Raw genomic sequence first — 15,093 nt, 5'->3', positions numbered from 1 at the left:
ACCTCTAACTGGTCTCTCCATCTCCACTCTTGTCTCATTCTAGCTCAATCTCCACACACAGCCAGACATAGTAAAAGACACATCGGACCATTTACTCCTCTGCTTCAAATGCTTCAGTGACTTCCCACTGCCCTGAAAATAAATGACTAATTTTTACATGGCCAACAAGATCTACATGATCTGGTCTCTGTTTACCTCTCTGATATTATTTCATACTTCTCTCTTCACTCACAACATTCCAGATACATGGGTTTTCTTACTGTTCTTTACACAGGCCAAGTAGGTTCCTACCTCAGGGCCTTTGCACATGCTATTACCCCAGGTCTTCTCATGGCTAATTCCTTGTCATCTTTATATCCTTCAAATGTCACCCCCTCAGAGAGGCCCGACCACCTATCTAAACACCACCCTTACTCCAAGTCATATTTCATATAATTTCTCCACTTTATTATTTTTAGAGTCTTTATCACTGTCTGAAACTATTTGCTAGTCAGCTCATTTTTATCTTGCCAGTCTAGTCCCAAAGAACATAAGGTCCTTGTGAACAGGAAGTCTGTCTGTTCATTGCTGTCCATCCAGTGTCTAGGAACAATGTCTGGCACCTAGTAGGCACTTTGTAAATGTCACTGACTGACTATGTGACAGGTGTCAGGGCTTTTAAGCAGCATGCAAGATTTGGGGGTGGGGGGTGACCTCTTTCTGCTGTGACATTCACCGAGCAAGTCTTCAGAAGTCCCTTGAAGGCCAGCAGTTTGGTCACTTGTGTGCCAAGCTGGAACACAGGAATCGTTTCAAAGACTAGGAGTCCCAGGGCTTGCATCCAGCCTCCCTAGGGGTGCTGCATAAGCATGTCTCACCAAGATGCTGGCACTGTGACCAGGATGGTGTTTGGGAACAGTTGCTGGTCTCCATTTCTTGAGACTCGCAGACCTTGGTTCCCTGTCTCAGAGAAAATTCTGCCACTCTAGCCACTTCTGCTCATGTTCCAAGCCCCTGGGTAGGCATCTTCCCCCATCACTCCTATATTAACAGTGTTGGAAGATAAAATCTTCCCTTAACTATGGCAAGGACTCAAAGAGGGAAGGAAAGGGCAGTGGTTCTCTTTCCTCCTGATGCTTCCACACCAGTAAACTCAAAACAGAAATTAATCTGGTGATAAATGACTCTGAAGCAGCCAAAGATATTATCACTCAGGACTTTTCCTCCTAGTTTTTGGAGGACAGAGGCTGAAACAAATCTCTGCTTGGGCAGGCTGGAGGTTGAGACAGAACTTTATTAATGACTCAGAAGCCAGAAAGGGCTTCCCAGGTGGTGCTAGTGGTAAAGCATTCGCCTGCAATATAGGAGATGCAGGAGACGTGGGTTTGATCCCTGGGTCAGGAAGATCCTCTGGAAGAGGGTAAGGCAACCCAGTCCACTCCAGTATTCTTGCCTGGAGAATCCCATGGACAGAGGAGCCTGGTGGGCTACAGTCCGTGGGGTCACAAAGAGTTGGACACAACTGAAGAGACTTAGCACACACACATGCACACAGGAGCCAGAGAAGAGCCAGTGAGAGAGAATTAAAGAAGCCAACCCAGCTGGATCATAGCCTGTGTTCACTCCTCCTACATTTAGAATCTGTTTCAGGGCACCTCCCTGCTTTAGTTCCCACTATTGCTGCTGGCACTTAAGTGCAGAAGACCCATGAAAATCAAGCCTTGGAGTCCTCTGCTTCTCAGGGGTTAAATGTTTTACTGAATGACTATTTGATAAGTGCCTGGCTCTTCTATAGCAAGGAGATTCATGGAGGACACTATAGTCACTACTGTGACACTCTCACTGTCAAAGCTTCACAAAGGTCCTTTAAAAGTCAACAGATTGGCCACTCACTTCTCTAGACAACAGATTTATGGTCGATTCAGGGAAGAACCCTATATTAGTCATCTGTTTTTGTATAACAAATGACCCTAAAATCTATCACCTTAAAAAACAACATTTATTACCTCACAGTTTCTGTAGGTGAGACATTTGAGAGCTATTTAGCTGGGTGGTCCTGGATTAGGGTCTTCCATTGGGCTGGAGTCAAGACATTGGTTGGGGCTGCAGTCAGCTGAAGGCTGGAGTGGGGCTGGAGGACTTGCTTCGTAGGTGGCTCACTCACTTGGCTTATGGTAGTAGGACTCATCTCTTCATTGGCCATTGGTACTAGTCATCAAAAAGCTGGAGAGGAGACTTCCCTGGTGGTCCAGTGGTTAAGATGCCTAAGGAAAACCACTTGGGAATTTCTGCTAAGGTCTTTGGGGACCTACTGAAGTATCCTGAGCAGAGGTGCATGAAGCACAGCTTTGCCTTTTAGAAATAATCACTGAGGCAGAAGTAGGGAGGATGAACTGGAGAGAGGAAAGGACAGATTTGGACAACAGTGGTAAGACTATCCTCACATGAACATGGATGCAACACTATTGATCGAAAGAATTTTTAAAATGTATAATTGTATCCAAAGTGTAGAGTTTAAACATGGTTTAATAAAAATCTAAATAAGACTATATCTAAAATTTTAAATTTTTTCATATTTAAAATTTTTAAGATAAATTCAAAATTACCTATTAAAATAAAGCCAAAAACTATGCTTAATAAATATCAAAATTTGAAATAAAAAATTTAAAAATACAAATAATTCTAAAATGTATATGGAAACACAAAAGACCCCAAATAACCAAAATGATTTTGAGAGAAATGAACAGAGCTGGAGGAATCACCCTCCCTTACTCTAGACCACACTATAAAGCTAATTAAAACAGCATGATACTGGCACAAAAACAGACAGACAGCTCAGTGCAACAGAACAGAGACCACAGATATAAACCCACGTGCTTCGGTCAATGAATCCATGACAATGGAAGCAAAGCATATACAACAGGGAAAAGACAATCTCTTCAGTAAGTGGTGTTGGGAAAAGTGGGCAGCTACATGTATTAATAAAAGAATGAAACTAGAACATTCTCCACACCCTATTCAAACTTAAATTAAAATGTATTGAAGACTTAAATGTAAGACCAGAAACCACAAATCTCCTTGAGGAAAATATAGGCAGAACACTCTGACACAATTCATAGCCATGTTTTTTTTTTTTTTTGGATCTGTTTCCTAACAAAAGCAAAAATAAACTAATGGGACATAAGTAAACTTAAAAGCTTTTGCATAACAGGTGAAACCACTAATCAAAAAAAGGCAACTTACTGAATGGGAGAAAATATTTGCAAATGATATGACTGACAAAGGGTGCATATACAAAATATATAAACAACTCATACAAGTCAACATAAAAAAAACTGATTAAAAAATGGGCAGAATAACTGAACAGAAATTTTTTCAAAGAGGAAATGCAGATGGTCAGCAGGCACATGAAAAGATGCTCAACACTGCTAATCATCAGAGAAATGCAAATCAAAACCTATCAATGAGATATCACCTCACACCTGTCAAAACGGCTATCATCAAAAAGAATAAAAATAACAAATGTTGGCTAGGATGTGAAGAAAACAGAACCCTCATACATTGTTGGTAGGAATTTAAAGTGAGGCAGCCACTGTGAAAAACAGTATGGAGTTTTCTCAAAAAAACCTAAGACTAGAACTACAATATGATTCCACTCCTGCATATATACTTGATTAAAAACCAAAAAGACAAACTTGAAAAAAATACCTGCACCCCAGTGTTCACTGAAGCATTATCTACAATTGCCAAAATACTGAAGCAACCCAAGTGTCCATCAACAGATGAATGGATAAAAAGAAGATGTGGTACATTGGAACACTACTCAGCCATAAAAAGGAATGAAACTTTGCATTTGCAGCAACATGGATGGACTTGGAGGATATTATGCTAAGTGAAATAAGTCAGAGAAATACTGTATGACACCACTTATATGCTTATATATAGTATCTAAAAAATAAAACAAACTAGTGACTATAACAAAAAAGAAACAGGCTCATGTACGGATGTGAGACTTGGATCATAAAGAAAGCTGACTGCCAAAGAATTGATGCTTTTGAATTGTAGTGCTGGAGGACTCTTGAGAGTCCCTTGGGTTGCAAGATCAAACCAGTCAATCCTAAAGGAAATCGACACTGAATGTTCAAAGCAAGGACTGATGGGCTAACGCTGAAGCTCCAATACTTTGCCCACCTGATGCAAAAAGTTGACCCATTGGCAAAGACCCCGATGGTGGGAAAGATTGAAGGCAAAAGAAGAAGGGGGCGGCAGAGGATGAGATGGTTAGATAGCATCACCGACTCAATGAACATGAATTTGAACAAAGTCTGGGAGATGGTGAAGGACAGGGAAGCCACAATGAATTGGACAAGACTTAGTGAAGGAACAACAACAAATAAAATACAAACTAGTGGTTACCTGTAAGGAGAGAGAAGGATAAACAGGCAATATAAGGGCAAGGGATTAAGAGTATGAACTATTATGTGTAAAATAAGCTATAAGGATATATTGTACAACACAGAGAATATAACCAATATTTTATAAAAAGCTGTAAGTGGAGTGCTGTTGCTGTTGTTTAGTTGCTCAGTTGTGTCCAGCTCTTCACAACCCCATGGACTGCAGCACGCTAGGCTTCCCTGTCCTTCACTGTTTCCTGGAGTTTGCTCAGACTCACATCCATTGAGTCGATGATGCCATCCAACCAGCTCACCCTCTCTCACTCCCTTAAAAATTGTGAATCACTATCTTGTACACCTGAAACTTATATACTATTGTATATCAACTATACTTCAATTAAAAATATAAAATTACCTATTAAAATAAAGCCAAATAAAAATTATAATTAATAAATATCAAAGCTTGTACTAAATGAAGTCTCATCTAGCAGGTGCCTAATATTTAAGTTTCACATCAGCTTAACAAACTTAAATATATTCTCTGTGTATAAAACAGTCATACTACAAAGACCTACTGTATAGCCCCAGGAACTATACTCAGTATCTTGTAATAACCAGTAATAGAAAAGAATCTGAAAAAAATATATATATATGTATGAATGTATAACTGAATCACTTTGCTATACACTTGAAACTAACACATTGTAAATTAATTATACTTCAATAAAAGTATATATTCTATCCCCCAAAATTAAATCTTGAAATAAATGTTTTAAGAATACACATTATTTAACATTCTGTACCTGCTCTGCTTATGCTAAGTTATGTGTACTTCTCTAGAACCACAAACTGAAAGAGGAAGAGAAGTACTATGAAGTTTTCACAGTTCTGGGAAAGGTGACTTCAGTCTGTTGAGCCTGTGTACTCTTGTATACTCCTGGGCACGGGTCCTCTTTGCCCATGACCCCTTTCATTCCCTGGAAGACTTGATTTCCAGGCATCTTCCTCACCTCCTCCACTTTGGACTAAGGTGTGTACCGTTGGTTTCAGGAGATACTGTCAAAGCTGTCCTCCAAAGTCTGTACCAATCCACATTCCCCTCAGCTGTGTGGGAGTGTCCCTGAGCATCTCCGAGCATTTTCCATCATTTCCATTTTAGGCATTCTAGTGGGTGTGTGTAATGCTATTTCTAAAATTAACACATTCTTTATTTTTCTATTCTCTCTGCGGAAACAGAATCCAGCTTTTTCAGCCAACCTGCCCTTGCGGCAGGAGGGAGAGAAGAAGCCACTTCCAGAGGGTCCATCATCTGGGGCCTAACCATGAGTCAGGTCAGCTGAGGCAGGGCCAAGCAGAGGGAAGCCGAGGCACTTGGAAGCTCCTCTCCACTTCCTCTTGCCTTTCCTCATCTTTGCTGATTCAAATCTTGTTCGCCCAGCAAAGGATGGTCAGCACTGATTTTCTCCAAATTAAGCCCATCATTCTTCTCCCTTTCTTCACCTTTTGTCTTGACATTGGGAAGGCATGGATGGGTGAAGATGAACAGATCATTCACTTCTCTTGATCTGTTTCTTTATCTGAGGATCATCCGAGCTTGGGCAACACTAAGTCTCTATCTGTTTTGAGTCTACCCAGGTACCAGTGGTAGAGAATCCGCCTGCCAATGCAGGAGACTCGGGTTCCATGCCTGGGTGGGGAAGATCTCCTGAAGGGGGAAATGGCCACCCACTCAAGTATTCTTGCCTGAACAATCCCATGGGCAGAGGAGCCTGGCGGGCTACAGTCCACGGGGTCGCAGAGTCGGACATGACCCTTTAAGAACCAGGGGGCGAAAGAACAGAAACAGAAGTGTGTACTCCTATGGGTCGGCCAGAGCGTCAGTGTCCCTGTACAAGCCTGTGCTCTGAAGGTCCTCGTGAGTTTCGGTCCGCGTGTCTCGGACAGGGCTGAGTCCTTAAATGTCCACTAACGCACTGTGCAAATCTGTTTGCCGGGGGTCTACCGGGGACCCCACAGCTCTCTTGTGCGCCCAAGGCGGCTCAAGCCCTTTCGGGGCTCTGAATGATTCCGGGTCCTTCCGGGGTTTTGTGTCGAATCGGCCGGTGGCGACCCGGCGCCGCGTCGCGGGGTGGGGAGTGTGCGGCTGCGCGCGCCGCGGCGTTTACGCTGCGATTTCATCATGCTCCCGGCCCGGCCGCGCGCGCCGCTTCCGCCGCCGCCCCCTCCAGACCTCCCAGCGCCGCCGGCTCATGCCCTCTCTGCGTCCGGCGCTGCTTAGAGCTGCCCGCGCCGCTCTGCTGCCGTCGCCGCCGCCCGGTCTCCCGGCCCGGCCTCCGCTCCTGCCCTGCCGGCCCATCAGCAAGCCCGCCCGCGTCCCGACCTGGTTCCCCGCCGCCGCCTCCCGGAGCAGCATGGACGGCGCCGGGGCTGAGGAGGTGCTGGCACCTCTCAGGCTAGCCGTGCGCCAGCAGGTACCGGCATTCTGCGCTTTGCACTCAGCCCCGGCTCTCCTCCCTCCTGGTCCCCTCCTTCTCATCTTCTCTCTCTCTTTTTCCTGGGCACCGGTCCACCTCATCGATTACCCGTCTCTTTCATTCTCTGGAAGCCCTTGGTTTCCAGGCATCTTCCTCGCCTCCTTCACTTTGGACTCAAGTCCCCGCGTGCTCCGGCCACCTTCCCTCCCGTGGATCCCTCTCCTCCCCTCTCCTTGGGTGACTCCCGCGGATCCCTCGACATCCTGCGTCCCTTCTCTCGCGATCTGTTCTCCTTTCCCAGTCCTTGTTACTGCCTTGCCTCTTCCCTCTCCGATGACGCTGGGATCTGTAACCCTTAGCTTCTCCACCCTGTTCTAGCTCAATAACCTCAATTTTATTTATTTATTTATTTTTTTTAATAACCTCAATTTTAGATTTCCTGTCCCTGCTATGTTCTTTGTGCTTCCTGGGTGGCGAGATTCCTAATTCCTCCCTGGTCAGTTACGAGCCGAAGAAGCTGCGGGTTCTCTCTTCTTACCGCCTGACTCTTTTTTTTAATCTTTGAGATGCTTTAAATAGTGTTTCTTCCTTGACATCTTCATTCGGTGCTTAGTTAGCCGAATGGTCCGCTGAGAAAGTAAAATAGTTGAGACCTGGATAAGGGGAGGTTTTGAACTTTCTCTCTTTCCTCTAATAATGTGAGTTCATCATCCTTCGCTCCTGTCATTTTCTGGGTTCCGAAAAGACCACTTGAAACGAGTGAACTTTCAGATCGTAAACGTGAGAAGCTGTAAATGTTCCTGAGTTACTCGGTGAAGGCAGCCATCCTTCATATGGAACATTTTGAAATTTGATTTTGCGGAAGGGAGGGAGGTTTCATGGGCTGGAGAGCTTGGTGGTTTAATCCAGGCCTCCTTTTCCTAGGGCACTGCATGGACATCAGAATTTAGAGAGGACAGGGTATTCTCACATCCAGTCAGGTAGAACCAGAAGCTTGGAATAGAACCCCAAGAGTAGATGACCTAGTAGGAAGCACAGAACGGGTTTCTCCAGCACCGGCGCCTGATGCAATAACTTGCCTTGGCTACGGAGGGTGGATCCCTCTCTCGGAAATAATTCATTGGGGCAGTGCTGCAGAAAATTCGGCAAATTCTGCCACTTTATCTACTTCTCTCTAGTTTGAGCCTGATTGATTCTATCCTATTTAATTTTACTGTGGGCTTAATTTATTCTTTTTTCTTGGTATCAGAGCTTTATGAATGCATATTCTCCATCTTCCTCCACACACCCTCCTTAAATACAATTAAGTGTGATTCCTTTGTCTTTTCTGTCTCAACTTTTTTTCCCCCCCCTCTTTCTTCATATCCTTCACTTTAGAAGGGAGAATACATCTAATTTGGGAAAACGCACACCCAAGCCCCTCCCTCTGCCACGTTACCCTGGAACTGCAGTGCACATTATCCATCTGTAGCAAGACTCTGGAACTAGTTAACTGAAGTACACTTTGATGGGGGAATAGCCTTCCGCTATTATTACTGTCTTGTGTATTGTTTGTGTTGGCTTGATTGCTAGATATTTGGCGCTTCAAGCTATTTTCCGAATATGTAAGTTAGTCTGTCAGTTTGTGTTTTCTTTTCCTAATTTTTCAGGACCACACATAAATCAGTTAACTACCTGGGACTTTGAATCACACTGCTTTCAGGGTCAACTGGAAGGGAATTTAAAGATTATCTGGTTAACCTTTTTTTTTTTTTTTTTTGCTTTCGAAGAAATGAGATACAATTTCCACTGTGAAGTTTGTGCAATTGAAGGCATCCTTGGAGTGGGATTTGTAAGGTGCTTAATAACGGGTTTCGTTAGTGGCATGTGTTTTGGATAAATAGCTAGTTCGTATAAATTTGCCAATCTGCTATGCCATGTGAATGCTGCTGTTTTTTTACAGATTTGGTTTGTTGATTGGCTGAAATGTGTTTCACCATGGCATATTCTTAGTTATTTCCTGAAGAATTTAGTTTTGGAGCTTGTAAAAGGGCCTCAGAGCATCTAGAAAACTGTTAATTGTTTGATGAAGGACTTGTTTGATGAAGGACACCCTAGGGCATTGAGCTAAAAACAAATTGGAAATTAGCATAGAGTGGCCAGACTTTATTTTGCCAGGTTTGTTGTTGTTTAGTTGTCAAGTAGTGTCATACTCTTTTGTGACCCCACGAACTGTAGCCCACCACCAGGTTCCTCTGTCCATAGGATTTTCCAGGCCAGAATACTGGAGTGGGTTGCCATTTCCTTCGCTAGGAGATCTTCCTGACCCAGGGATCAAACTCGGGTCTCCTGCGTTGCAGGCGGATTCTTTACCACTGAGCTACCAGGGAAGCCCCATTTTGCCAAATAAGGGCATTTAAAAAAAACAAAGCAGTGCAATCAAGAAACTACCATCTGGTTTCCCCTTTTATTTCATAGAAGAAAATATATTTTAATACCTAAGAAAGGACAGGCCATAACTCGGAATAAAGAACAGTCTTTTATATTTGAAAAACGTTCTGATTGTATATTTGAAAAACGATCTGATTTCAAAAACATTGGCACCACAACCACCACCATGCTGATAAACATATCCTGGAGTGTCTTGTTTGGGAAGTGGCTCTAGGGCAGTGGTTCTCAAAGTGTGGTCTGCAAACCCTTGGAGGTCTCCAGGGTCAAAACCATTTTCATGATAAAACTAAGATGTTATTGGCATCGTTCACTCTGTGGACATTTGCACTGATGGTGCAGAGCATGGTGAATAAAACTGCTGGCCTGAAGCACTTACCAAGTAAGTGCCACTAAACCTTTATATTCTCTACCACATTGTCACACTTTGAAAACAAGCAAACAAATCCTGTCTCAGTTTTGCTTTAGAGTGTCCTTGAAAAAGCAGTAAAAATTACTAATTTTGTTAAATTCAGACCTTTGTGTACACATCTTTTTAATATTCTGTGTGACAAAATAGGAAGTATGTATAAGGCATACTCATGTATGTTGATTGAGGAAAAGCACTTACGATTGAGTTGCAAAAATGAAACATACTAAAATGCCTGATGAAGAGTGTTATTCAGTCTTGGGTTTTGGCATTCATTCATTTTCTGTAAAATGAGTGAAGTAAGACTGTCACTTCAGAAAAGCAACTGATAGTATTTGTGGCCAATAAAGTCAGTCTTGGGAAATGTTAGAGCCCTGCCTGGATTTTTCTCTGCTTTGATTTTCTGAACTAAGAGTGCCCATTAAAGCTCTTGCTTAATCCATAAAGGACAAATGATACATTTATGAAGTTTTTGTCAATAGTTGTAAAACACTTGGGAATCTGAAATTAGTTTATTAATCTTAACAAGAACCCTCTAGGTCCATAGGTAGAAAGTTAAAACATCATTAAAAGATAATGTTTTCTTGTTTTTCTTGGCCTACTGAATATGCACCATGATATGTATGAAGGATGAATGAAAAAGGTCTGTTGGAATGATTTCTCACCTATAATTATTTCATTTTATAAACACAGACTTTTAGTTCTAATCTATGTCTTTATGGTAAGAATTTATGCAGAAATTAAGCTTCTAGTTGATGTATCTTAAAGGTAACTTAGAAATATTGATATTTCACATTGATTTCATTCAACACACACACAATAGTCTGTGGTGAAGAAAGAGGAGAGAAAATAATTAGAAATTAGGAATCCGTAAGTACTTTCTTTCCATGTTTAGATCAACTGCAACTTTTGTTTTCAGAATTAGATCATTATAAATCATGGTTTTAATTATTCCATTATTCAGAGTAAACTCGATTATTTTCTTTTTCAAAAAACATTTGTTTATTTTTTAATTGAAGGATAATTGCTTTACAGAATTTTGTGGTTTTCTGTCAAACCTCAACATGAACCAGCCATAAGTATACATATATCCCCTTCCTTTTGAATCTCCCTCCCATCTCCCTCCTCATCCCACCCCTATAGGTCAAATATTTTCTTAATTGACTGAGATTTTTAGAGATGATTAACTCAGCATAGGATTCCTGACTCTTCTACTGCTTCTGTTGATAGTGAGCCTCTCCTGGAATGTATGTGTGCCTCATTCTATGCCTGAACTTTATAAAACAGAAAAAAATGATTCAGGAAAATTAATTTTAAGTTCTTCTTACCTTTACCAAGCACTTGCTTGCCCGGTGCTTTGAAAAGCTCCAAAAGAAAACATGGGAGTGCCAGCACTTGACACACAAAGGTGGGTATTCAGAAGAACTGTTTACTTCTTTTAGACGTTCAAAAGAACTGCTTGCCACCCTCTTTTCAGAACACAGACTCTCATAGGTTCTTATACCCATCAAAAAGCACTGTTAGTGAACCTTTACGAGATAAGTGTTCTGACAGGTAGAGCAGGGGAAAAGAACCACTGAATGTGTAAAGACCAAGCCAGTAGATCTTTACCAAGTGTTAAGTGCTTGGGAGGGTGCTAGGTTTAGGTTGTGATAGCAGGCAAGAAATATTTGAGTGCCAGAACTGACATTCTAGGTTCCTGTCTTAAAAGAGCCTGCCGTATAATGGCAGGGACAAATAAAATGCATGTAAATAAATAAGCCAATCCATTGATGGGGTCATGTCAGGTATTGTGTGTGTTAATAAAGAAGTTAAAATTAGAAGGTGACTGAGGATGTTGCTTTTGCTAGAGAGGTCAAGATAATAAAAACTGTTAGTATAATAACAGACCAGACCTATTTGTATGTAATAAGAGAATGAAAAGAAGAACCAACTCAGTGACTCTCAACAATATCAGACTCAGTGTCCCCTTTTATACCACATATTTTGAAATTCATTACTACCCTGTAATGAAATTCATGCCTCAGAAATACAATGCTTCATAGGAAAACTATATGTACACATAGTGCTCTAAATGTAATACAAATAAAAAGTAATTTATAATAATATGTATTTCAGTACGTAAGTTTGGGGGTATGACTCCACTGGAAGTTTTACTGAAGTAAGCAGATGCTGCTGTTGCTGCTGCTAAGTTGCTTCAGTTGTGTCCGACTCTGTGCAACCCCATAGATGGCAGCCCATCAGGCTCCCCTGTCCCTGGGATTCTCCAGGCAAGAACACTGGAGTGGGTTGCCATTTCCTTCCCCAATGCATGAAAAGTGAAAAATGAAAGTGAAGTCGCTCAGTCGTGTCCGACCCTCAGCGACCCCATGGACTGCAGCCTACCAGGCTCCTCTGTCCATGGGATTTTCCAGGCAAGAGTACTGGAGTGGGGTGTCATTGCCTTCTCTGAAGCAGATGCTTATACTCCTATACAGATTTACTCTGAATGCAGTTGCTATTAATGCACACTGATAAAGATATATTGCATTGTTTACTCAAGGCAGCAGCATAGCCGGTAGTCACATGTCTTCTTTGTTTTTTGTTTCAAACAATAGCAACTTTCTAAAATTCTGAACAAAGCAAGGTATAGTCTTCTTTTTTATTTTTTTAGTTAAGGTGTAGTTTATTTGGGGGCTTCCCAGGTGGCACAGTGGTAAAGAATCAGCCTGCCAGTGCAGATGATGCAAGAGACACAGGTTTGATTCCTAGATTGGGAAGATCCCCTGGAGGAGGTCATGGCAACCTGCTCCAGTATTCTTGCCTGGAAAGTTCCATGGACACAGAGCATGGTGGGCTACAGCCCATGGGGTCGCAAAGAATACCACACAACTGAGTGACTGAGCACTCATGCATAGTTGATTTTAGTCTTCCTTTAAAATACATTTTCCTGGGTGCATCCCTGGAAAATTCAGTGTATGTTAAACTGGGGAAATACTTCTCGTTTATAAGCAGAGTTATGTTCTTAGTTCAGATAATTTTAAACAGCTTTTTTGCCTCCTAACTGGGACATTCTGAAATAGCATGAATTACAGGAGAGGGGGTTCTGTTCACTGAATGAGGGAAGTAGGCAGGAGTTTGGGAAAATATCCACAATGGGGAAAGGATGATGGTAGGCCCCTCAAAGGAGTTGGGGTTTTAGAAAGAGAAAGGAGGAATCAGTTTGAAAGTAGAGGGTGTTGAGGTCCTTTAATGGACTGGAACCTGGTGGTCCGGAGTTGACCATAAAGTAAAAGAGAGAGAGGCTGATATTCCTTGGTTTACGCAGAAAACCAATAAAATCCTAGATACAGGGCTTGTGTCGCTCACAAAGGCACCTGGCGCCCTCTCGAGGGGGTGAAGGCACAGTGCGCCTTCTCGAGAGGGTCTTAGAAGCCTGGGCAGGAGAATGAGCACGACGGGTTTCTGAGCTCCAGAGAATTAGCCTGAAAGAGAGAGAGAGAGAAGGAAAAAAAGAAAGACACGGGGACTCAAGCTCTGATGGAGCAAAGGTGTTTTATTCAACATTGTGTGGGTGTTTATACTGTCTTACAAGGTAGCTATTTTCAGCAGAGATAAAATTAAAACTTAGAAGTTATCAAGGAAACATGAGGTCATTGATATGAAAGAGAGAGGGTTGTAAATAATCACTCTTACCGTATGGTTCATAGAAAGGAAGAAGGTCGTAAATAGTTACTTATCACCGTATGGAAAAACTAAGGAAGGCAGTGCATGCATTCCTCAGCCCCCGGGAGTAGTTTGCTACTCCACTTAATTCCTGAATATTCAGGAATTAATAAGAGACAGAGGATTCATGACAGATGCAAAACAGCACACAGGAAGCCTCCCGTTAAATGCTTCCTGACAATTCCCCCTATTTTATTATATTTGTAAAAAAGGTCTTGACCAGTTGAGTTTGTTTAGTATTGCTGCTGCTAACTCGCTTCAGTCATGTCCAACTCTGTGTGACCCCGCAGATGGCAGCCCACCAGGCTCCCCGTCCCTGGGATTCTTAAGGCAAGAACACTGGAGTGGGTTGCCATTTCCTTCTCCAGTGCATGAAACTGAAAAGTGAAAGTGAAGTCGCTCAGTTGTGTCCGACTCTTAGCATCCCCATGGACTGCAGCCTACCAGGCTCCTCCGTCCATGGGATTTTCCAGACAAGAGTACTGGAGTGGGGTGCCATTGCCTTCTTCGTTGTTTAGTATTAACCAACCTTATAGAAAGGCAATGATAAACAACAAATATAATTATCAAGACAATCACCAAAGTTACAGTTCCAGACCTGATGCAGTGGGTAATACTTTGAAACCATCTTTGTGGGTCTAGCCCAGATAATTGATTGGCTAGTTGTTCAGCTAAAGTTTCCAAATTAGTGGAGGAGGGGAGACGTTTAGAAAAAGTTTCAAAGATTTCCTTTTGCAGTAATTGTACATTCAGAGAGGCGTTATAATGTATATTTTGTAAATGAAATTTGATTTGTTCCCAGTCGTAGGCACTGTGATTAAAATGAACAGGAGTGACACAAAATTGAAGTAATCTGGAAGCAAGTCCAGCCATGAGACCTTCTTCCCAGGGTCGTTGGAGATTTACTGGTAACCACAAATTACGTCGAGATCGAAGAATCAAAAGGGAACCATTTCTTAAAGAGATAGAGGAGTTAAGACAAGTATATAGTTTGCAATTAATACAAGTTACAGAACATAAAGTCTTATTGTAAATTTTCTATGGCTATAACAAAAGAAAGCGGGACACAGGCCTGTATAAAATATGACTGATTATAGCAAAAGAAATAGTTACGAAGACCACGACCGGTCCCTGTGAAATGTCCGGTCCAAGTTCCAAGTTCTTCGGTGCTTGCAGCAAGTTTCCAAGCGTCCCATTGTTCAGGCCCACTCTGTTTGTCGAGGACCATCCTAGGACGAGGTGGGGCTATCCACCTTCAAGCCACCCAAGAAGTCCTTTGTTGTGGTAGTGCTCCATCGTAGTGTCGGTGACCTTCCATGTCACTTGTGTAACATAGTCACACACCATGTTGTTGTCCTCTTCTGAGCAGTTAGAAAACCACATACCATGGGGTCCCCAGTCAACAATTGTATAATTAGCCACAAACATTAATTTTCCTGATTTGGCTTGACATTTGTCCCAATGAACAGGAGTATATGTAAAGTTCTTATAAGTAAACCCTTTGCATAATGTTCTTTGTTCTTTCCCTAACTCTTTCCCTAAAGTCTCAGTAGTATAAACATGGTTCACAGACAAAGAAAGGGCAGTAAATAATCCAAGCAATGTCCGAATGTCTTCTTTTGGAGGCAGGACAAAAGCCCAAGTTTGTTGGCTGACGTTTATGCATAATTTTCCTGGGCCCAGGTCACAAGGGAAGGACTTCATA

At 42.2% G+C, this 15,093-nt stretch overlaps 1 protein-coding gene across 2 annotated transcripts in view; it reads left to right on the top strand.

The window, feature by feature from the left end:
- The first annotated feature begins 6,585 nt into the window (after positions 1–6,585).
- The window catches only part of GARS1 (glycyl-tRNA synthetase 1), a 53,241-nt gene continuing 44,733 nt past the window's right edge, over positions 6,586–15,093 (top strand). For both annotated transcript variants that reach the window (XM_061414220.1, XM_061414221.1), the window contains exon 1: positions 6,586–6,844. In XM_061414220.1, the coding sequence (XP_061270204.1) occupies positions 6,623–6,844 (222 nt within the window). In that variant the 5' untranslated portion in view covers positions 6,586–6,622. The remainder of the gene's footprint in view (positions 6,845–15,093) is intronic.

Source organism: Bos javanicus, chromosome 4 (genome assembly GCF_032452875.1).
Source record: "Bos javanicus breed banteng chromosome 4, ARS-OSU_banteng_1.0, whole genome shotgun sequence".
Classification (NCBI taxonomy): domain Eukaryota; kingdom Metazoa; phylum Chordata; class Mammalia; order Artiodactyla; family Bovidae; genus Bos; species Bos javanicus.
This window is presented reverse-complemented; position numbering and strand designations above follow the sequence as displayed.